This window comes from Coloeus monedula (genome assembly GCF_965178545.1).
Source record: "Coloeus monedula genome assembly, chromosome: 9".
NCBI classification, from domain to species: Eukaryota; Metazoa; Chordata; class Aves; order Passeriformes; family Corvidae; genus Coloeus; species Coloeus monedula.
This window is the reverse complement of record NC_138789.1, coordinates 29,843,775-29,866,324: the sequence shown is the minus strand read 5'-3', so window position 1 is coordinate 29,866,324 and position 22,550 is coordinate 29,843,775. Positions and strand designations below refer to the sequence as shown.

Here is a 22,550-nt window from a genome sequence, read left to right as displayed (position 1 = left end):
GAAGTGATTTTTGCAAGTCTCTCTAAGCCCACTGGTGAATGGAGTGTGCATTTGCACCTTGCTGGGTGTGCTCTGGGTTGGAAGCCATGTGCTCTGCTCATCCTGGGTTCCTCCAGAGTTCAGTATTCCCTGCTGGGAGCTGGTGCTTCTCACCACCAGCCCCACTGGGTGAAAGCAGAGAGCCTGCACTTCTTCTGGGAGAATTCCCCAGCATCTTGCAGGATGGGGAATTTGCTCTGTTTGTTTGATGAACTGGACTGTTTACTATGGGCCATTATGATCCCTCGTGACTAACCACTTTCTTTTCTTCCCGAGTTTGTTTTTTCTGTGGAGCAGCTCCTTGTGCCAGTTAACTCTGTCTGCTAAAAGTAGATAAAGACTTATAAAATCTTGGACTTTTTTTTCACTTTTGACTGCCAAGGATAATTGTTGAAATGTTTTTGGCTGTTGTCCAAAGCTTGATTTTTTTTTTTTTTCCCCCCAAGAAAAAGTTCTCTTAATTTTTAAAAAGTCTTTACAGGTCTCTTTTTTCTATTTCTTTACATCTTTAGAGGTATATTTTAACAGGTGGACGTGGCACTCAGTGCAATGGTCTGGTTGACCAGGTGGTGTTCAGTCAAAGTTTGAACTTGATCTTGGAGGACATTTCCAACCTTAATGATTCTGTGATTTAATTAGAAGAGCAGCTTTTTACAAAACTTGCAGATAAGCAGAATGAATGTACATTCAGTTGTTTTATAGAAAAATCACAGCTTTTTCCAAGGGATTGGGGTAATATTTCCTGTCTGTTGATGTATGTTACAGCAGAGAGGATTGTTAGTATTTAAAGAAACACTGTTATAAGAGATACTAATTAGTCTGGGAATAAAGGGATCTGGATTCTTGGATGTGATGTGATCTGACCATGTCTGCTCTCAGCACTCCATTTTCTCCCTGTAAAATGAAGGTGCTGACATTTACATATCTTTGTAAAGCACTGCTGGCTTTATGGGCATTATCTGGGCTAATTGAGGCTTTGTCTTGGATTTATTGGATGTCAGACTTTGGCCATGTATTCAAAGATAGCATCTAATTATTCAATAAGAGAATATAGGTTCCTTTGTATATTTCCATTGTTTATTTTAACGTAATTTAGGAGAAGAAGAAAAGGTGATTTGTGCAAATGAATGGGAAGCACAGCAAGGGAAAACATGACAATGTCCTATGTGGCACAGAAAAGGGCGTTTTGGAGCATTCAGAGCCAAGTAATTTTATCACCAAAAATTGAAAAGGAAAATGAGCCAAGTCTTTCTTCTGTCTCAGGGCTGATGAAGGCTGAAGAGTGCCTCCCATTATATGGGTTTCCTGGAGGTTTTGCCCTGCCTGGCTCAATGGTCTATCCTCATCAGACAGGGGAGGATGGGAGAGGCATCCACATCCTCTTCCCTGCCTCCTCCCCTTGGGGACTGCTCACAGTTAGCTCTGCTGTGGTGCAGGCACTTTCTGTAGGACATTAAAACTGCTCCCATTCTATTGCTGAAGTCAGCAGTGAGCCCTGTTGCAAAGGTCAGGAGTGTTTTATCTTTTCTGGTGAGTCTGGTGTCCACTAGAATCGGTTCACAGTATCAGAACTTAAACAGTTCACATGCTAGCAGAGGTAAATACTCTTGACTCAATGATATTATACCAAGTAATTGTTAATACACAGGCTGGGAGAGCTGGGGGTACTCACCTGGAGAGGAGAAGGCTCCAGGGAGAGCTCAGAGCCCCTGGCAGGGCCTGAAGGGGCTCCAGGAGAGCTGCAGAGGGACTGGGGACAAGGCATGGAGGGACAGGACACAGGGAATGGCTTCCCAGTGCCAGAGGTTGGATGTTAGGAGAATTTCTCCCCTCAGAAGGTGATGAGGCCCTGGCACAGGCTGCCCTGAGGCTGCCCCATCCCTGGGAGTGTCCAAGGGCACTGAGCAGCCCGGGCAGCTCTGCGTGACGCCAGCGCCGGCTCCTCGCGTGTCTCTTGGTGAATCCATCCATGCAGGGGATAAATTGTCCCCTGGGAATTGAGAGGTGGCTGTGCCAAGTGTTTCCCACTCAGGAGAGCGTGTCCGTGGTTGCCAGGGCTCAGAGCCACCAGGGCTCAGAGCCACCAGGGCCTGCCTGTGTGAGCGCCGAGGGTCCGGAGGGGTCCATCTGCACTGAGCTGATGTGACATTTCTGCCAAAAGTGAGAAGTTTGATTTTTCTGCAATCTCTGGTCAAACTGTTTGGCTTTTTCATTTCTCTGTTGCTGTCTCAGTTTTTGCTTTCAGTTTTGTCACAGTTTATCAGAGGGAAACTCTTTGAGATGAGTCTCAGCACCTGCATTTTCTATATCAGTCTTTGTGTTCTCCAAATAACTCCTGGTGAAATTGCTCAATTCTTAGTCATCAAGGATCTTGTCTTCTTACCCGTCCTTGGAGGCATAACTCGTGTCTTTCTAGGTTTGGTAAGAAATTGCTTTAGTATTCCCAGATAACTAATTAATCTCTGATTAATATTAATATTTCTATACCCATATGGCTTCCTACATTAGCAACCAGTTATCATAGCAAATAACCTGGCAGTATTTGTACATAAAGCATCTCACTGGTTTTGGGACTGGCTGTTACTTGTTCCATGTAGGATCCTTCTTTAGGAAGGTGTATTTGTAATCATTTCACAGAATCCCACACTGGTTTGGGTTGGAAGGACCTTGAAGCTCATCCTATTCCACTCCCTGCCATGGGCAGGGATACCTTCCCCTATCCCAGGTTGCTCCAAGCCCCATCCAGCTTGGCCTCAGACGCTTCCAGGGATGGGGAATCCATTTCCTTTCATTAGAGGCTTTTTCTAACTCAAGCATTGTGGTAGAACTTGACACACACTGCAGATCTCACAGAATCCAGAACTTAATACTGAATATTCTCACATGCTAAAGATGGAGGTTTCAGACACAGAGAGTGCTTACAGCAATTTTTGGGGCACAATTGCAATTTGAAATAAAGGACTTTAATCAGCTGCTCTCTATGGTAATGGCATCTCACAGAACATGATGCAAAAGAAGGAGTAAGAGCCAGAGCAAAGCAGGAGATAGGGAACTACATTCCAGAGGCAGTGGGGTGGTAATGACTGCACTTGTGGCTGGGGAGGTGTCATCCTTGGTGAAGCTTGGGAGCTGTATGTGGTTGATGGAAAGCAGAGATTGCCTAGGAATCTCCTTGGTTCATTTGAATATTTCCATGTATTATAAATGCAGCCAAGAAATGAAAGGCAGGAGTTCTCTGGGCTCACCAGTCATCAGGCTAAGGAAATCAGGAGTATGGGTTTTCTGAAATGCAGAGATGGCAGTAGACAGATATGTGAGTCTTTGAATTTGGATCCATTTGGATTATTTTTGGAGTGCTTAGTTGAAAGAAAATGTCATTCTTGCAAGTAAAACATGTTTTTTCATGACTTGAGTGTTGTCAGTGGTTAATATTACAATGCTCATGTTTCAAAACCTCTTAGAGTGACTTGCCTGTAGTTCACACTTAAAAATAAATCGAGTGCCTCTGATTAGCAAGCTTATTTCTTTAAACTGTTACCTTCTTTAACCTGCCTGCAAATTGTGATTTTTTTTTTTTTTAGCATATTACATTTCCTTCATTCTCAGATTTATTCTGAGTCCTTTCAGTACATCAGATTTGACTCCTGTTCCCTGAGATACCAGTATCCCTTTAAGGGTGACAGGGTTTTGCCACAGCAAGAAGAGGCCATCTGCATTCCTGACTGCTCAGCAAGGGAAGTGACTGTTTGCCCTGGAGACCCAGAGATAGCTGAGAGAAGGCTGGGGCTCAGCTTTGAAATGTTAATCTGCTGCTTCTGGCCTTCCAAGATTTTGCCCAGGGAAGGTGGTGGGTGGGAAGTCGGTATTAATTTAGAATTTGGAGCTTTGGCACAATCTGTTGCAGTTTTAGCACATTATAAATTGCTTAATATTTAAGGAGGTATTGAAGTTAAGATGGAACTTTGTCCTGATTTCAAAATTGGCAAGAAATATCACCCTGATTTTGAAGAAGTGCTTTAGCTGCCAAGTAAAAATAGCAGTCAGGATCCTCCCTGTGATGAGGAGCTCTCTACAAGGTTAATTTTTCAAGGTCCCTTATCGGATCCTCACAGGGAGTTTTACTCCCGCACAGGAGGAAGGAGGTACAACCTTCCACACTTTGCCATTGTCATTTTTACAGAGCCCTCAGTTGTGCTGTGATCCTCACAGGGGCTGGGTCTCTGCCCTTGGGAATTATGCATCTCATTTGAGATAAAAGGAAAATTGGGCTTGGATTGGGCCACAGCAGCTTGGGTTCAAATCCTTGTTGTGCCAGATGCACCCTGCCAAGCTGTCCCATCATAACCTCTCAGTGCTGTTGGGGCTCCCTGTGAGATTGGGCATCTTGGGAGGGCAGAGGTGAGGCAGGGAGAAGGAAATGTGAGGGAATGTTGTTTTCCATGGCTGTGCTGTCATACACAGGCTGGAAAAGTCTGCAGAATCACAGCTGGCATTTGAGTGTGTTGCTTCCAGAGTGTCCCATGAGACTCCTCATGGTGCTCAGGACAGCACTTGTGAGCTGGGCAAATATCCCCTGTGCCCAGCTGTTTGTTTAGGGAAGGGATGGGCTAAAGTCCTCCAGGCAAAACTGGGAATGCCTGTGGATGTCAGGGAACTGTGCTTCACTCAGTCCCTGTGAGATGGAGATAATAATTGTCCCTTTTTCTGCCCTAGTTGTTACTGAGCTCCAGTACTGAGCTGCTGTGCAGTGCCCAGGAGAGCAGATCTTGAATCTTCAGGTACCTGCACAGGTGTAAATGGCTCAGGGAGGCAGGGAACAAGGGGCAGGCTGTCCAGGCTGTTCCCAGGAATGCCACAACAGAGCAGCTCTTGTACAAACCTGACCTCTGCATTGTATTTTTTGTTTCCTTGTGTGAGCTTTGCAGCGTGGTGCCCTAGGTGTAGCTTTCCCTGCAAGTTATCCCTTTGTTCCCGAGTCCTTGGGATGCTTGGCTGAAGTGAGTGCAAGTTTGTGTTACCCTCCATGGAGTGATGCCACATCCCCCCACTGAGGCTCCTGCAGATTTGTGCAGGTGCTTTTGTAAGTGATGATGATGATCCAGGTAGGTGCTCAAAAGAAGGAAATAAATAGGAGAGAGACATGTGCACTAAAACTCCACAAAAATACAATGTTTGCTGTCTGGAGAAGGGCAAAGTCAATAGGGAACACAGTTTTATTTTCCAGCTTTTAAGGGGATGTAACAGTGAAGAATAACACAACCTTAAAGAAGAAAGCTTGAGTGTCCCTGTTGTATGAGAGCTGTAAACCTTTGAAATAAGGGTTTGTCCTGCAGGTGCTGAGAGCCAGAACTGCAGCAACACAGGTGCACCTCTAGAAACTGCCTGTTCAATGGGTTAGAGAAGCCAAATCAAACAGGCTGGTGCCTGAGTTAACTGATTGAACATGTCTGTGGTCATGTTAAGGACATGCAGAATTGTTATTTCCAGGTGAGGGGTTTGATTTGGGTAATTGTAAGTCTGAGAGAGGGAGTCCTGTTTGATTTCTTCCGTACTTTCAGTGTATCAGTACTGTGATAAACACAGTGTTTATGTTGGCAGGGAGCAGGTTATGCCCCTCTTACTCATCCTGAGCTGCCCTTTCCCCCCATGTAGTCCTCCTGTAGACTTAAATAGCACCAGGACAGTGCTTGCCATGAGTGAGGCTGCAGTGCCTGATCCTGGGATAAACACTGGGTAAAAACCGTGTTAGGGAATTGTCTGAAAGGTTGTCCAAAATTTCATCTGTAATTACAGCCTGCACAAAATCAAAGCGTATTTTTTTAAAAGAGCAGCAATTCTGGGAGCAGGTTTCCTTTACATATTTTTAGCATGTGTTTGCCATTAATTTACATTATTCTCTAGTCCTAGTGGGGAAAATGCTCAGGGCTCTCGCAGAGTTTGGTTTCTGGAGGGTCTTAATAAACCCAACAGAAATGGACCCCCTGGCAAGGATTTCTTGCAGTAACACTCCAGAATTCCCTTTTAGGTTTATTAGGGGAGACCACACTGAGGCCTCTCAGTACTTAAAGGGACTTACAAAAAAACAAGGAGAGTGACTTTTTACACAGGCAGACAGTGATAGGGAGGATGGTTTCAAACTAAGAGAGGAGAAATTCAAATGAGATACTAAGAAGAAATTCCTAACTCTGAGAGTGGTGAGGCCCTGGCACAGGGTGCCAAGAGAAGCTGTGGCTGCCCCTGGATCTCTGGAAGTGTCCAAAGCCAGGTTGGATGGGGCCTGGAGCAACCTGGGATAGTGGAAGGTGTCAGGGTTGAAACAGGGCCTGGAGCAACCTGGGATAGTGGAAGGTGTCAGGGTTTGTCCCTTGCAGCACAAACCACTCTGGGATTCTGTGATTAGCCAGTTGGTTGGTGGACTGCATGTTTGCAAATACTTGACTGGAATTGTTCTTCTGCCTCTGAAAGTCCAGTGAAGAAGAACTGGCTGTGTTTTGTGGAGGAGACACCTACTGTTACTTCCCCAGAGCTGTCAGGAGGAATGGAGAAGGCTTTTCCTGGGAGCAGGATGAAGATGCACTGAAGATGGCTGTGTCTGCAGGCTGCCAGCATGCAGGGCTGTGGGAGAGCACAGCTTTCTCCTGCTCAGCTGTTCCCCCTTCCTGCTGCAGCACGTTTCAAACCTTTTCACGTGCAGCTGCTGGGACTGGCAATTCTTTGATAGTTGAGATCAGCTGTCCCAAAGTGTCACCACCCTGCAGGCCAGGGGAAACAGCTGTTGGGTGCCTCCCTGTTTTTCCTGGTGCCACAGGAGGTCAGCTGGGCTGGAGGTGAGATGACAGAGCAGGTTCTGCCTCTCCAGCAGCAGTGAGGTTGGGATGATGAGATTGGGTAACCTGGTGTTTATCTGGGCTTGTCCAACTCCTCCAGCGTGCACGTTTCACCTGATGGGTTTGTGTGGCAATTTCAGGTGACTGATGCTTTGGCCAGGTGACACAGGAATAGCCCTTGGTATTTTGTGTGTCCTTGTCCCCATCCACACCTTTGGAGTGATGCTGGAGCATGAAACAGGGCAGGGGAAAGGTTAAACCATTGACAGAGCTGTGAGAGGAACTCTTGTGGTTCTGCTCACACATGGGGACATCTTTTAGGTTAATTTTCCTTCTGGTGCATTTATTCATCCTTCTTTCTTCCTCCTCCTCTTCCATCACTTCTTCCCCCACAAATATCTGAAGCCTAAAATAATGTGCTTGCCTTTTATCTGCCAATAGTCTGACACCAAGTAGTTCCTCTCCATACCCATGAATTTATGTTTGGCCTGTTTACTCAGGTGCTAGACAGTATTTCTGGCTGCACAGATGGTGAGTCTAACACAGGCCTCTGGGTTTGACTTTTATGTTTGTTTACATCTTCATGGTACAATAGTTACCCGAAGAGACAAACTGGAAAATTGTGAAGTGCAACCTTGGGCCTAATCCTGAGGTGTGTGAAGGGCTCAGAAACCCCCGGAGCGCATGGAGAGCCCCTAAGCACTGCCTGCCTGTCTGGATTGGGTGATTTTCAACTGGCATAGCCAGTTCATTCATCTCCTGGCCAAAACATTACAATGCTCCTGTTGGACAAAGGGAATTTGAGATGTGACATGTCAGGCATGAGGAGACATAGCGTGTTTTGGGCTGTGACAGTCTCATGCCCTCGGTCCTGCACGTCTCCCTCAGCTCTGCTTTAATACAGGGGTTTTTCCTCATCTTTTTGTAATTCTGTTGATCAGGATGAGTGGAGTGGAAAGATTGGAAGGGAGGAGGGAAAGGTTCCTGTGTGTTAGAGAATCACAGGTAAATGAGTTTGTGCAGATTAAAACACAGCACTTGCATGGGCAGCTCACTTTTGGAAGATCCCTCAGCTTTGGAGCTGCCAGTGTGGAAGGGAGGTCAGAAGGAAGAATAAAAGTAAGTCTTAAAATGTTAGGGCTTAAAAATAGGGTCAGCTAAGCAGCTTTAAATCACCCTCTGAGGCTTCCTTACCCTTCTGGGAGGTGCTGCCAGTGTCCAGCATGGCATTGCTGCATGGATGGAGCTCTGGACTGGCCACGGGAGGATGCGAAGGGGGTGCTTTTCCCAGCACTTCTGGACATCCACTGCCTCTGGGGCTTTTGCCCAGTGATTTTGTTACTTTTATCTTCATTTGCAAGGAGTGTCCATTCCTGGGTGGTTCCTCCTCTTTAGTTCTGAGGTTTGTCAGTGGAAGGGGCGACGTGACGCAGAGCGGCAGTGGAAGTTTGCAGCAGTTGTGAACAAACAGGCACTTGTAGCGATTCCTTAAGGAAAAGCTGTCACCCCTCAGTGCTGTACATTTGTCAGGGATCTCGTGCCAAATGGAGCTGGTCTGTCTGTTTGGAAGGAACTGGGTGAGGTGGTGATGTGTCAGCTGTGATGTGGGAAGGAGCAGTGACAAGTTCTGCTCATCGTGAGCGTTGCAGCGATGAAAACAGGGAAAAGTATTTGGTTTGTATTTTCAAAAGTTCTCCAAAATCACATACTTCGAGTCCATTTCAAGAGTTCAGGATTAGAAGGGGGAGAAAAGATTATGGGTCAGAGTTAAATACATAATGGTCATTTTCTAGTGAGAATGCCCATGGCAGAGGTTTGGAACTTGCTGGTCTTTAAGGTCCCTTCCAACCTTTCTAATGACTCTTTTGATACTTCTTTATGCCGAAATTAGTTTGTTTATTTTACCTAAATTGCAGAACCAAATACCAAGTTTCTAGACATCACATGTTTTTTGGTGAACCAGATTCTTATCTGGCAAAAAGTCATCTGGTCCAACTCCCCTGTCTTCCTTGGAGTCACGCTGGTTTCCTGCTAGAGGGATTTGCCTTCTAACAAAATTGCAGTATTCATTGAGGTTGGTTGTGGTGGGGAGATTCTTTCAGTACCCTCTATGTTAGCCAAGTCTTTTTCCTTGAATATAAAGTTGATTCATTTCAGAACTCATTGGCAATAGTTTTAAAACTGGAATTTGGGATTTGTATCGCAATATTTTCGGGAAGCACTTTTAAAACTGAAGTACTAAGTGTTCTTTTTAAAGTCATCTCCAACACAAGCTACAGGGTAGTTCCCTGTCCCATAGAAATCATCTGGATGACAGGAAAGGGGAAGTTAGTAGAGAAAACTGCTGAATTTGGATGTGTTTTTGTGACTCTTGTTAAAACACTCAGCCTTGCTGGCATGTGCCAGGGAATTCTAGGAAATCTGTCAGTTGCTGTAGAGACAGCTTCCTCCAAACTTGTTTTTAGTGTTTCATTTTCTTAATGTCTATGTTTATGTATAGCCTCATAGCATAATGATCTCATATCAGAATATTTATATGTATTTATATAATGTAATATGTAAAAATACAAGTTATGCAATGTGAGTATGTATCCAGTTTATGCAAATTTTCCTTTCATGTATCTAAAAAAAGCTCAGGATGGTGAGATCAGCACTGCCAGTGAAATCTACTGTTTTCCTGCACGTGTTCAGTCATTCCTTGTGCTTCAGGTAAGGGCTTTGTGCCCAGTAAAGATGATTTTTAAGCATCCATTTTATTGAGGGCAGAGTCCCTTCCTGGCATGGGCAGAGTCATCGTGGCACTAAAGGCTCTAATATCAGGGAGAAGAGGTGGTTAAACTTGTACCTGCCGTAGGTGAACGTTCTGTTTTGTGTTCCTCAGAGAGGTGGTTTAATTCAAAATAATGTTAGTGTTCAGGGTGGTGTGGCTGCCTGAGTTCCTGGTAAATCAGGCCTTGCTCTGGATTCCTGGCTGGGGGCCGTGCCTGAGGGAGGAGGGGTTCCTGCATCTTGGATCAGGGTCAAGGTTCCCTTTGTGATCAGAGCCTGGTAAAAACAAATCCAGGGTCAGATACATGGGAAATAAAGTACTAAGTTTTCTTTTGTTGAATTTCATGAAAATAGATGTAGCCTTTTGTGGCTCAAGTTGTATTTTTTAGGTGGTGATGGTACACACCACAGAAATATGCAGAGGAATATCAGATAAAAGATAAGACATGAAAACCAGCTCTGTGATGTGTGTTAGCTGAGGTTAACACCACTGGGGTTAATCACCTGATGTTGCATCAAATTCCTCAACGAGGCAGAGGAACGGGTTTAAAAAAGAGAGCAGAAGATGCGCGTGTGATTTTTCTTTATTCTTTCACCTCGGTTTAAGATCCTGTGGTGGTTTGTGTGTTCCCAGGTGCCTCTCACAGAAGCTGTGGACCCCGTGGACCTGGAGGACTATCTCATCACCCACCCTCTGGCCGTGGAGTCGGGGCCCCTGCGGGACCTGCTGGAGTTTCCCCCCGATGACATCGAGGTGGTTTACACCCCGCGGGAGTGCCGGACGCTCGTGTCGGCTGTGCCCGAGGAGAGGTGGGATAGGAGGTGACATGGTGATGCTCCAGGGAATTAAATATGTGTTTAGGAAATCATCATGATCTCTGTGATTCTTGTTTTTTCTTGTTTTCACAGCGAGATGGACCCCCACGTGAGGGACTGTGTCAGGAGTTACACGGAGGACTGGGCGATCGTGAACAGGAAGTGAGTTCCCCTGTGGTGTTCGTCACCTTCAGTTCATATTTAAGTTGTGGCTTAGTGCTGTAAGGAGGCTCAAAAATATCATCCTGACTGCTGATTACATGTGCTCTGGCTTTTCATTGCCTGGTTCAACTGAACTGATGCTTTGTGTTTGGAAAATTGGATCTTGGATGTCAAAACCCCTTGGGGCATTTTGGAAAATCTAGGCCATTTCAGTCCCCAGTTGCTCCTTTACCATGGTAGAGCGATGAGGGAATGTGGACAAGTAAAATTACTTTCAGCATTTGTTTCTTTCTTTGTTCCATCTGTTTTTAGTTCTTTTTAGAGAGAAGTTGCATTAATTTTGCAATGATGTAAGATTTATGTGCAGTCACAACCATCTGATAGACAAGGTGCCCTCTGCAGCTTCCACTGGTTCCCAAAGAGAGTTGGGGAAAGTACATCATTCAAACAAATAATTGTTAATATTTGAACCATCACAACATTTACCTAATGAGTTAACAGTTCAGAGGATGGGCATGCATTGATTATTCCATGCAAATTAGCAGGAAGGTTTCTGAGAGGCTTTAGTTGGAGCATAGGCTCTCTCGGATGATTGGAAGTCTGATGACTTCAAGAGCTGCTGTCAAGGAGTAAGTGATCCATGTGATGTGTATCACCTACAAATGACTCCACTGCAGCTCCAGCTCTGCCCTTGTGGCAGTTGCTACAATTCACTGGTTTAATGTTGTCCTGAGAGCCACTTCAGGGGATGCTCAGGATATGCTTGGCACTGCTAACGTGACCTAATAAAAAAGTGTTTTGTAATCTCACACCAAAAAAAAAACCAACCCACCCAGAAAGGAACCCAAGAGGGAGGAGATGCTTTATTAACTCCCAGCCTTTGCAGCAGAGTCTTGGAAGCACCACAGACCTGGACAGTGTGACCCACCCAGCCACCCACTCTTGGCTTCTCAGTGGCTTTCATTAGTACCTGGAAGTCCTGGCTGTGATTCCTGCTCTGATGAGGTTTATTTGGTGGGCTTTTGTCCTCTGAGAGTCGTAGCACTTTTTGCTTGGATAAAATCATGGCAGTGGACTGGGTAGAAATAAAAAGAGTTACTGCTGGAGCAGGGGAAGAATCCAAAAGCTCACTTGGGAAGGACTGAATTGTTTTTCAAGTAAGGATGCCAACAATTTCCTCTTAAACCATCCCATTGGATGGTTCCAAGTGCTCTGGCTAGCTCCAGGGGTACAAACCCCAGCTCTTATGGATTAGAAGAACATTAACTTGGGCCATTCCATCCTTCTCTTCCCCACTGCAGGGGAAATAATCTTCATGCCCATCTCTGCATGCAGTTCTTTGTAACCAAAATGTTTTTGGGGCAGGGAAATCCACCATTCAGTAATTCCTCCAATGATACTGGAGAAGGTGAGTAAGTTCTCTTGAAAAAAGCCCACTAGCATGTCCTGATTTCAAGCTTATGGCATAATTTCTGTGTGCCAGACTGAGGAGGTCAGGTGTGAATTAAAATGGATTTACACTTGTTGGTGCAGCTGTGATGGAAATGCAGACATGCAGGTGAGGATTCTACAGATCCTATTGTTCAGCTCTCAGGAATTACAGCCTAGCAAGGAAAATGCATTCCTCCTTTTTCATTTCCCTTCCTGTACTCAGTGTTAGCATATCCATGGTTTTCCCATGTCTGGAGCATCCCTCTGTGGTAACTTTAGTACCAGGGCATGGTAAAAACAATTAATGCTAGATGTGAGCCCAGGAACTGACTTAGAGTAAGTATTGTAAGGAGGCTGTGGCTCTGTCCATGTATGTGTAAATACAGACGTGGTGACATATGGCACCCAAAAATTTGTTAGTCAAAGAGATCTGCTCCTGTCAGCACAGCAGGCAGACTGTTCACTTGCAAGAGCTCTTACACCCTGGAAAGCTCTGGAGGACCCACTTTCCCTACAAAGATGCTATGGGAAGATGCTGGTTTAGTCAGAGTTGGAAAGTTGTTCTCCAGAGGTGCTCAGGACTTTGCTGAGTTGCTGTTTTGGTTTTCCAGTTAATCATTTTATCTGCTGCAAGTCAGTTCGTGCTCCAGCAGAACCACTGGCCTTCAGCCCTCGTGTTCCCGGCCTGTTTTTAGCTTGGCATCACAATGGCACGTTTTACAATGACTTTAATTGGCCCTTGATAATCCTCCTTTTGACATCACTCAGAGTGGCTTTATAGGTGAACAGAGTGACATTGTAGTGCTGGAATAGTGGCTGCTGGATTATGCCTCAGCTCCAGTGGAGCTGACTGGAAATTGTGTTTGCAGAGAGCAGCTCCTGCCTCGGGAGGGCCCACGCTGATAATGCTGTGTTTGTTCCGGGGTGCTGCCTCTGGGCTCGGGGTCAAAAGGGCTGCTAAGAACGCATTTGAAATACTCTGTTTGCAGATACCACAAGCTGGGAACTGGGTTCAATCCCAACACCTTGGACAAACAGAAGGAGAGGCAAAAAGGGCTCCCCAAACAGATCTTCGAGTCTGACGAAGCTCCCGATGGCAACAGCTACCAGGATGAACAAGTAATGTGCCTTTAAAACCTCGCTACATAAAACCTAATTTATAGTCCTGCTTTAAAAGTGCAGTCCTTTTCCCATTATAAGTTGCTTTTAATTTGTTGGCTCTCAGGATGACCTTAAGCGACGCTCAATGTCGATCGACGACACTCCCCGGGGCAGCTGGGCCTGCAGCATCTTCGATCTGAAGAACTCCCTGCCTGATGCCCTTCTCCCAAACCTTCTAGACAGAACCCCAAACGAGGAGATTGACCACCACAACGAGGACCAGAGGAAGTCCAGTAGGCATAAGGAGCTTTTTGCACTACACCCAGCACCAGATGAGGTATTTTTATATACGTGTGGGTGAGACTAAAAAAGTGAAGGGTGTAGGGAATGTGAAGGCTGTCAGTCTGCCACGGATTTAAAGGATTTAAGGTCACCTGTGTTTAACATCCATGAGAACTGGAGCAATTTTGTGGTTTTCAGCATTTTGTCTTGCCCATAGATATTCCTTTCTGAAGATTGGGTTTCCCTTACTTTATGCAATCCCCAGTAATGTAGAAACATTAAAGGGCTTTAATTTAGCATATTTAGAGCTGCTGATGAATGCACCATGCTGGCAAGCCTTGGATTAAATTGGTGCTGTGTCTTAGAAGAAGAAAGTGATACATGTGTTTGTCTCTTAATTCTGCTGGTGGTTTGTACAGGGGTTGTGTCTCTAATTCCAGGAGGAGCCCATAGAGAGACTCAGTGTCCCTGAAGTACCCAAAGAACACTTTGGCCAAAGACTCCTGGTGAAGTGTTTGTCCCTGAAGTGAGTACCACTCCAACAGACAGCTGCACTGCAGAAATTCAGCATTTAAATCTGCTGCTGTACCCACCTGCACCTGGAATAACTCCACTGCCTTGCTTATTGCCCTGGAAGGGTCATTGCATTGTTTGGTCATAGGCTCCCAGGTTAATTTTATAAAGGTTGAGTTACACAGTTGTATCTTCAAGACTTCCTGCAGATTGGTGTGGCAGGAAATATCCACCTCCCTTGGCTTTTCTCCCTGCTGCTTTCCAGCTCTACCTGTTCCATGCCACTGGCACGTGACATGAGGCTTCTCCACGCTCCTCCAGGGCTCTGAAGTTGGCCAGTCACTGGTGTTCCCCTCCCTGATGAGGAAATTTAAGATAAATTTAAAGATTAAAAATGCTTGAGCCTTAAAAACACGAAGACAACCAAAGATTTGCCAAAGTTTAGGCTCAACAACCTTGACTGTGTCCCTTTAAGAGTGAAGACTTTATATACTTAGTAAGCATTAACTGGAGGAATAGAAACCTGTTAAACAAGTTTAATGAAGTGGAGCTCCTGAATATAGGGTTACCTGCAGCTGGTTCATTGCCTATAACTCTTCTCTAATAACACAAGGTAAAATTTTACTGTTATTCCCTTGGAGAAATAAAGTACAAAACTGATTTTCCACACTGCTGTATTCATCTTCTGTGTCCTCAGTTAGGTCAACCCTTCTTATTAGAGAGCTCCAGTTGCTGCTCATAACTGAGATATATGTGTGGGACATATCTCCTGCTCGTAGAGTACTCCAGGACCTAATATAGCCGTAGAGATGAACTGATTTTGCAGCCTTTTATGAACTGGAACAACATAATATGCAGTAGCAGTGCAGCTTTCTCTCCAAAGGAGGGTGTCTTTAGCATAAATAAGTTAGATGCTGGAAATTAATGTTTTCTGCTCTTTAAGCATCTCTTGCTGACTGCAAATTTATAGCAAATCTGCCCAGCTACATGTTTGCTTGTGTACCTGGGAATCTCTGAGCCTGTGCTCAGGGTTGTAATCCAAGATTGTGCCATCCCAGTGGCACAAAAGAAAGACATTTTCCCCGGGGAGAAGGCTCAGATGACCTAAGCGGGGTCATTTCCAGGTTAATCTCAGCTTTGTTGCAAAACTGGAGAAAACACCTTGTTTGGGGGTGTTCTCCCTGTTGAAAGAAGGAGTTCCAGGCTCAGAAACTGAGAGCTCTGTGCAAGGGCTGGGTGTGAAGGGGATCCCAGCGTGGATGAGGCATGAATTTTGTGGGCAGGCTGTGCAGAAAAGAGAATGTCATTTGAACCCCTGCTTGCTTTGGTGCAGGGGCAGGTTTTGAATGTTTTTAAATTCCTTTAAGTCTCCAGGTGCTCTAACAATAAGTTCAGCTCTGTTTGGTGGGTCAGTGTTCTTGTTGGGAGTGTTGGAACTTGCATAAACACTGGATAACACTTGCTGCAAAAAGCTGACACTTTTCTGTGTCAATTTCTGAGGAAATCTTTGAGCTGTTGGCATTTTCTGACAACAGTTAACTGTTGGAAATTGCCAAAATAGCTGTCCCTGAGTGTCCAGAGGCAGGAGCCCTCTGGTCAGTAATGCTGAGAGGAGCAGTTGGCCATTCACCCATAGAGCACAGGAAATGAGCCGAGCCAGGGAGCCAGGGGAGCTGAGTGCTCCAGTTATCCCAGTTATCCCAGTTAAGAACTCCTCTCACTTTGAGGAAGCTCTTGGGCTGCTTTGCTGGGCTTTCAATGAGTCAGTGGGTTCAAATGGCTTTTAGAAGGTCCAGGGAGCACTGGTATGGTCCTGGTGGGAGGGACCAGGACAGGAGTGGGGTGGAAATTGGGAAACAAGATCCCTTTGGAGCAGGAGGCAGCCCTTAGGCTGGCTCAGCTGTTCCTGACATCTCGGTCCCCATCAGCCAGGGAGGATCTGGGGACAGGGCTGGTTATTCCTTCTGACAAAATTCAAGTCAACTGATTTTCTGTTTCTTTCTTTCAAGATTTGAAATAGAAATTGAGCCCATTTTTGCGAGTTTGGCTTTGTATGATGTTAAAGAAAAGAAGAAGGTAGGTTTTTAATTACTTGAGTGTGACATTTCCACTGAAGCTGTGTTTAAAAACAAAAATGGAGGAATTAATTGTGGTGGCAAAGCTTTAAGAAGACAGTGACATAGAGGTTGGAAGAATGATTTCATTTCATGGACCATCTTGTGTGTTCTTCTGCTTGGTAAAGCAGTTGAGGTATAACCACTCTTCTAAAAATACCATCTAATATGTGACTGCCTGAAATCGGAATATATATATATATATGTATAGGCCAATTTTGGCTTTCAAAAGTCTCTTCCCCAGAGAGATCTTAGGTAACTGAAACCTTTTATTTAGATTAGGTTTTTATGACTTTCTTAATCTCTTTTTGGTGATTCAGTGTGGCATGGGTCCAAGCAACACTTCAATAATGCACAAGAAAGTCACACAGGCTAAAAGTGCTAAAATCAAAACAAAACTGAGGAGTCGTTTCAAGATCTAAGTTATAGGGAATGCAAAATACATTTATTCGCCTATTTATGTTCTGTATTTAATATTTAAAGAGTCCCTTAGTTTTCCTTATTCAAGATATTAGCAGTAGTGGAGAGAAAAATGTTAAAAATATGCATTTTGACATTTATCTCTTTAAGGCTTGAATTTAATGCATTGAGATTTAAGTTATGTAGATGAGAGTATGTGGAATATTATGTGAACTTTGTTTAATATTTAAATCACATTTCATAAGCCAATTTTATCATCTCATTACTCCTTTTTTTTTGGCTGTAACGTAGTAAGTTCTTTAGTGACCTCTGGTGTTGGTAACCTGCTCACATCCTTTTTGGCTCTGAAGCTTTGCAGTCAAAGATTTGGTGTTTCAGGGTAGAAAACTCAGTGTCTGTCTTTCAAGAGGTGGTGTTTTTTTCTTTCTTTCTCTGTTTCTATTTTGATATGTTAGTATTTTCAGTTCAGCTAACAATGGTAATTCCTAATCCTGTGATGGAGCTACACACCTTAGAGGAGCTGAGAAAATTTTATAGGTGGTTTGTGTTGTTTCCTCCATTTTCTCTCTCACTGTCCTGTCTTGATTTCTTAATCAAAAAGGCTTTTTTTTTCCTTTTTCTACATGATTTGAAATGAGGAGGTTTTTACACGTCTTTTAAAACTGCATTCATGAAGAAGTTGCAAAAAAAGAGATATAACTAATGCTTGAAACTACCCAATTTCTTCCTTAGATTTCAGAGAATTTCTACTTTGATTTAAACTCTGAACAAATGAAGGGAATGCTCCGGCCTCATGTCCCCCCTGCTGCTATTTCCACCCTGGCCAGATCTGCCATCTTTTCTATCACCTACCCCTCTCAAGATGTCTTTCTGGTAATAAAGGTAAGAAATGCCAGGGAAGTGGAAATTATTGTGGTCTCTTGGTTTTTATTTAAAATAAAATAGAAATTCTGTTCTCAAAAGTGTAAACAGTGCTGCTTTATTTCAGATAGTCTCACTTAAGTTCCTTTTTAAACAGAACCAGTTCAATGCATTGGAAGTGGAAAGAGCACAAAGGTTTGCTTGATGATATAAATCAGTTTTCTGGGGCTTGACCTTGGTTTTCCTATAAACCAATGTGCTGACTCCTTAAAATGACAAATAAGTCAGTGATTTAAAAATACCTGTTGATCTGAATCTCATTTCAAAAAGGATACACCCCTCAGCCAGATTTTCAGATGTATTTAAGGGCTGAAGTTGCTAAGAGAGTGAGATCCATAACTGAAATAAAATGCAACATTGGTCACTCCTGGGATAAAGTACACAAAGATAAAAGTTATTCTCTCTTCTGTCCTTTGATTCAATGAGTGCACAAATGTTGCTCGTTCAGGTGGGTGTTTCAGCCAGGATTTTAACTCTGGATAAAAATCATCCTGTGGTCAAAAGGGGGAGTTCAAGACGTATTTTCAGTTCACAGGCAGTATGCATGTTCTGCAGGAAATGCTTCTCACACAAGGACTCACCAGGCTTTTGCTCTTTTTTGCTTCCTTGTGTTTGTTCAATTTATCAGTCCTTGCTGGATACATGTCCTTATAATGGTTCATTTTCCCTTCTCAGCTGGAAAAAGTACTACAGCAGGGAGATATTGGGGAGTGTGCAGAGCCTTATATGATTTTTAAAGAATCTGATGCAGCAAAGGTAAGAATTTTTTTTGGTGTTTTGTTAAAAAATTAAACGTATTTTCTTCTACTTTGGACTGTTGATACTGTTCCTGTCTTTAAAAGGATCCATTTTTAATTAAGAATCTAATCCCATTCTAAAGGCCAAAAAAGAGCCAAAGACCTTTGAGTCTTGATGCCTTTTTGGGGTAGAGTAGTTAAAGGTCACCAGTTTTTGTGGCTGTCAGGGGAGATTTGTGGTTCCCATCAAGCTCAGTCATCTGTGATTCCCTGTCCCAAAGGATCAGCTGGGTCAAGGGAAGGCAGCTTTTGATGGGAATTTGCAGTAAAAATTGTAACTTTTCCACTGCTTCTGCAGCTTAACCCCATCCCTTCTGCCTGATTCTAGAAGAGTCTCAAAAATGGTTCCTAATTTCATGTGCAGTTGGGTTGAGCCAAGTGGAGATCAAAGAGTAATACTGAGGGCTGGGTGAAGGGCAAAGCAGTGGTTCCAGCCCTTCTTGTGATCCCAGCCTCTCCATTAGGCTTTCTCAAAGGAGCTTGGATGGTTTGTTAGTTTTAATCAACCTCTTAATAAAATATTTCCTCCCCAAAGCTCTAAAAATTGCTCTTTAATATGCAGAGTTATGGAAAAATCCTCTTTTATTCCCTTTTTTTCCTCAACAAAATGAGCATGATACTACTTATTTGAGGAGTGCTTTGAGTTTCCCACACAACTTCAGATGATCTGGGCACCTGCTGCATAAAACCACATTAGGAAAGGCCATTCCAGACTTCACAGGGGAAAATTTAGATTTTCTTGAAGGACCAGTGGGCAGATGAGCTCACTGAGATTTTTCAGGCTGTTCAGGAGGGTTAAAAATGTAAAAGACTGTTCTGACTGTCCTCTGGTGGCCTGTTTTGGGAAGCAGAAGTTGCATTTTCCCAACACTTGGTGATTCTCCTCTGGAAGGTGCTACTGAAACACACGATCATTGGGAGTTAGAAAAGACACCATCATTCCTAACTGCTTGTGCTAAATGAACCTCTGATCTTGTTCCTCTCCTTTTAACCTCTTGGACTGAATATTTTCTTCACAGAATAAGGAAAAGTTGGAAAAACTGAAAGGCCAGGCAGAACAGTTTTGCCAAAGACTCGGGAAGTACCGGATGCCTTTTGCCTGGACAGCCATTCACCTCATGAACATTGTGAGCAGTGCTGGCAGCTTGGAAAGAGATTCCACAGAAGTTGAAGTTGGCACAGGAGGTACAGGACTTGGCATCTGCATGAGGGAACGTGGGGCAAATCCAGAGGTTTTGATTCATATCCTGGAGCTGCTGTTGCTCCTTTTATCGCTTCCCTCCCCCTGCCCTGATAGTCTGGGGTCGTGGTTGAACTAAAACAGAGAAGTCCATGATAACAAATAGATTTATCTTTCAAGGATTTTACAAGCAAACCATCTGTTATATTATTTAAAACCAGGCTTGTGAGACTGAGGGAGTGTTACAGGCTGATGAACATTTTCCAAAGGAGTGGATTAATCTTTGCGAGCCACATAGCTCATCTGAAACTGCTCTTCAGCATCCCCAAACCTGCCAACTTCATCATCTTTCAGAGCAAGGGGAATACATCAATCTCAGCATGATAAAGACTTTTATAACAGCAGGAAGGCACTGGGGTGAGGTGGCTGTGAGGGGAGCAGGAGTCAGCTGTGCTCCACAGCCTCCCGATGCCTCTGGAATGGGATTGCCTGAGCATAACCACCTCTTCTGTCACCTCATGGCATCATTCCCTCTCCTTCTGTATAGAAATCCTGCTTGGAACAAAAGTAGGCTCTTGGACTGTAGTTTTTCTTCTTTATTTTCTAATTCCTTCCCCTTCTCACTGATGTTTTTTGCAGAACGTAAAGGGTCGTGGTCGGAGAGGCGGAATTCCAGCATCGTGGGGAGGCGTTCCTTGGAGAGAACCACGAGTGGGGATGAGGCCTGCAACCTGACCAGCTTCAGACCAGCCACCCTGACAGTGACAAACTTCTTCAAACAGGTATGGCATGAAAAGGTCTCACTAAGGAGTTGTTCCTTGGACAGAAGGGTTGGATTGTGTGAGATCACTGAGTGATTAGTTTGCGTTTCATGTCTGTTCCCTGATCACAGGGAATCTTTGAACAGCATTCAGTGGGTTTATTGTGTTACATATCAATTGTCATGGAATAGCAGAGTGGGTTGGGTTGGAAGGGAGCTTAAAGCTCATCCAGTGCCGTCCCTGCCATGGGCAGGGACACCTTCCACTATCCCAGGGTGCTCCAGCCTGGCCTTGGGCACTGCCAGGGATCCAGGGGCAGCCACAGCTGCTCTGGGCACCCTGTGCCAGGGCCTGCCCACCCTCCCAGGGAACAATTTCTCCCTAATATCCAATCTAAACCTCTTCTCTTTCAGTGATATGTTACATTATTTTACATCATATATTAATTCTGGCAGTAGTGAATCCAGTTCCTCTGAGTGATTTGAGGTTGACATCAGTTCCCTGGGCACATCCAGGGATCCCTGAGCAAAACAAAGCATTCTGCTTCTGAAGCTGCTTTGCTGAGTGGCAGCTCCTCTTAGCCAGAGCTTGGGATTTTCCTGAGAAGTGGAAAACATGATTAAAGGGAACAAAATTTTTAGTTAAGCTTAGCAAAAAGTAATGAGCTGAAACTATTTCCTAATATTTGCTTAATGGCCACATCTAGTTAAGGAAAAACTAGTCACTAAGTTAGTAATGATTCACAAAAGCATGTATTTGCTTACTTTGTTGAGGTTATTTTTACTTGGAAGCAGCTCATTGCATTTAATTTGTCCTTTGAAAACTGCCAAACATTAATTTAAGATTTAAAATTTTTGATCCTTTATTTTTTTATCTTCCTTTTCTCCTGTTAAGTTTATCCTGTTAAGTATGATCAGTTGAACACTACCCAGTGTTTTTCTCCTTCCATCTGCTTTTTTTTTTCCCAGTGTTGTGATTTCTTACCTTTAAAATCAGATACCTTCTGCTTTTGGGGTGGCAGAGTCACATTTTCTGTAATGTTTCCAAAATTAGCAAAGCTCCGAGCTACTAGAATGTGGCACAAGGAAAACTGACTGCAGACTCCTTGTACTTCCTACTTTTCCTGATAAAGCTCTTCTGGGCTCATCCCAAAGGAAAGGCAGAGGAGAAGGAATGAGGATCACCTGCTGAATGACAGATACTTTTTCAAACTATTACACTTGCTAAAAAATGGGTATTTTTGGGAAATCTTCTAGCAGCCTTTTCCAGTTTGGAAAAAGATAATATTGATGGGGAGAGAAAAGGCTTTCAATTAAAAGTTCCTGCAGCTGTCAGGATGATTCATGAGGGATGAAGGAAGGGGAAAGGATGGAGAAATGAAGTGTAATTTAACACGATAATGTTAACACCTTGCTCTGGGAAGGGATATTTTGATGTCAGAGGGAAGAGCCTGTGGGATGAGAGGGTTTGTTCACTCTCTGGCAGCCCTGGAGGGTGGTTTGGGTAACCAAATTCTTGCACCCTGAGCAGGAGGGGGATCGCCTGAGCGATGAGGACCTGTACAAGTTCCTGGCTGACATGAGGCGTCCCTCGTCGGTGCTGCGCAGGCTCAGACCCATCACAGGTATCTAGCCAGCCCCTTTGGGCTCAAAAGTTCAGGTATTTGGTTAGTTCCTCACCCAGGCACCCCAAAGAAGTCCTCCACAGCAACCCCTGGGCAGCAGGAGCACTGAAGGTGTTACAGGGCAGGTTTGTTACTGGCACACTGAGGGTGGTGTCTGTGAGGAGAAGATGCAAACCCCAAAGCCCAAAAACCAGGAACCTCTGTTTCCCACTTTCTGTCCCAAAGGAGATCTCTCTGCTGGCTCCCACTCCTGGTTAATAGGAACAGACTCCACCTCTGTTTGAGAAAGGGGAATAGAAACCCTGACCTGTGCTATTCCTGACAATATTTGCTTAACCTGCTCTTAAAACTTTCCAGGGACAGCAATCCTGCCTCTTTCTTGGATCATCTGCCCAGCACTCAGCTGGCTTTGCAGCCACGTTAGGTGTTAAGGAAACTTTGCAAAATTACCTTCCTTGCAAATTAATCTGAATCTGGTGTGCCACAACCTCAGGCAGTGACCTCAACCTTCCAAGCACTTGAGTATTGTCAGTGGTTCACTCATTTCACTTCTATTTTGTAGCCTGACCAATCTCAGGGTTTTTCAACCCTTCTTCTGATGGAGTTTTGTTTGTAACTATAATTAGGCCTCACAGGAGCATTATCTGGTCTGTATTTCCCCAGTTTTCCTATGAAAAAAGCATCTGTGACATGCTAAGATGCATATTTTCTGTTGGTTCTTATTATCTGGTCCCCCAGTTGCCTTAGATACCAGCTTGATCCACTGATACTTGTTAACAAATCCACTTTGGCT

The 22,550-nt window shown here is 44.2% G+C and overlaps 1 protein-coding gene across 6 annotated transcripts in view; it reads left to right on the top strand.

Annotated features, from left to right (window-relative positions):
- Positions 1-22,550, top strand: part of DOCK7 (dedicator of cytokinesis 7) — a 92,864-nt gene that overhangs the window by 12,007 nt on the left and 58,307 nt on the right. For all 6 annotated transcript variants that reach the window (XM_082287651.1, XM_082287650.1, XM_082287649.1 and 3 more), the window contains exons 3-13: positions 10,270-10,445; positions 10,545-10,613; positions 13,034-13,163; positions 13,270-13,482; positions 13,868-13,953; positions 15,950-16,016; positions 17,207-17,356; positions 18,071-18,151; positions 19,212-19,377; positions 20,012-20,154; positions 21,664-21,757. In XM_082287651.1, coding sequence (XP_082143777.1) covers positions 10,270-10,445; positions 10,545-10,613; positions 13,034-13,163; positions 13,270-13,482; positions 13,868-13,953; positions 15,950-16,016; positions 17,207-17,356; positions 18,071-18,151; positions 19,212-19,377; positions 20,012-20,154; positions 21,664-21,757 — 1,375 coding nt within the window. The remainder of the gene's footprint in view (positions 1-10,269; positions 10,446-10,544; positions 10,614-13,033; positions 13,164-13,269; positions 13,483-13,867; positions 13,954-15,949; positions 16,017-17,206; positions 17,357-18,070; positions 18,152-19,211; positions 19,378-20,011; positions 20,155-21,663; positions 21,758-22,550) is intronic.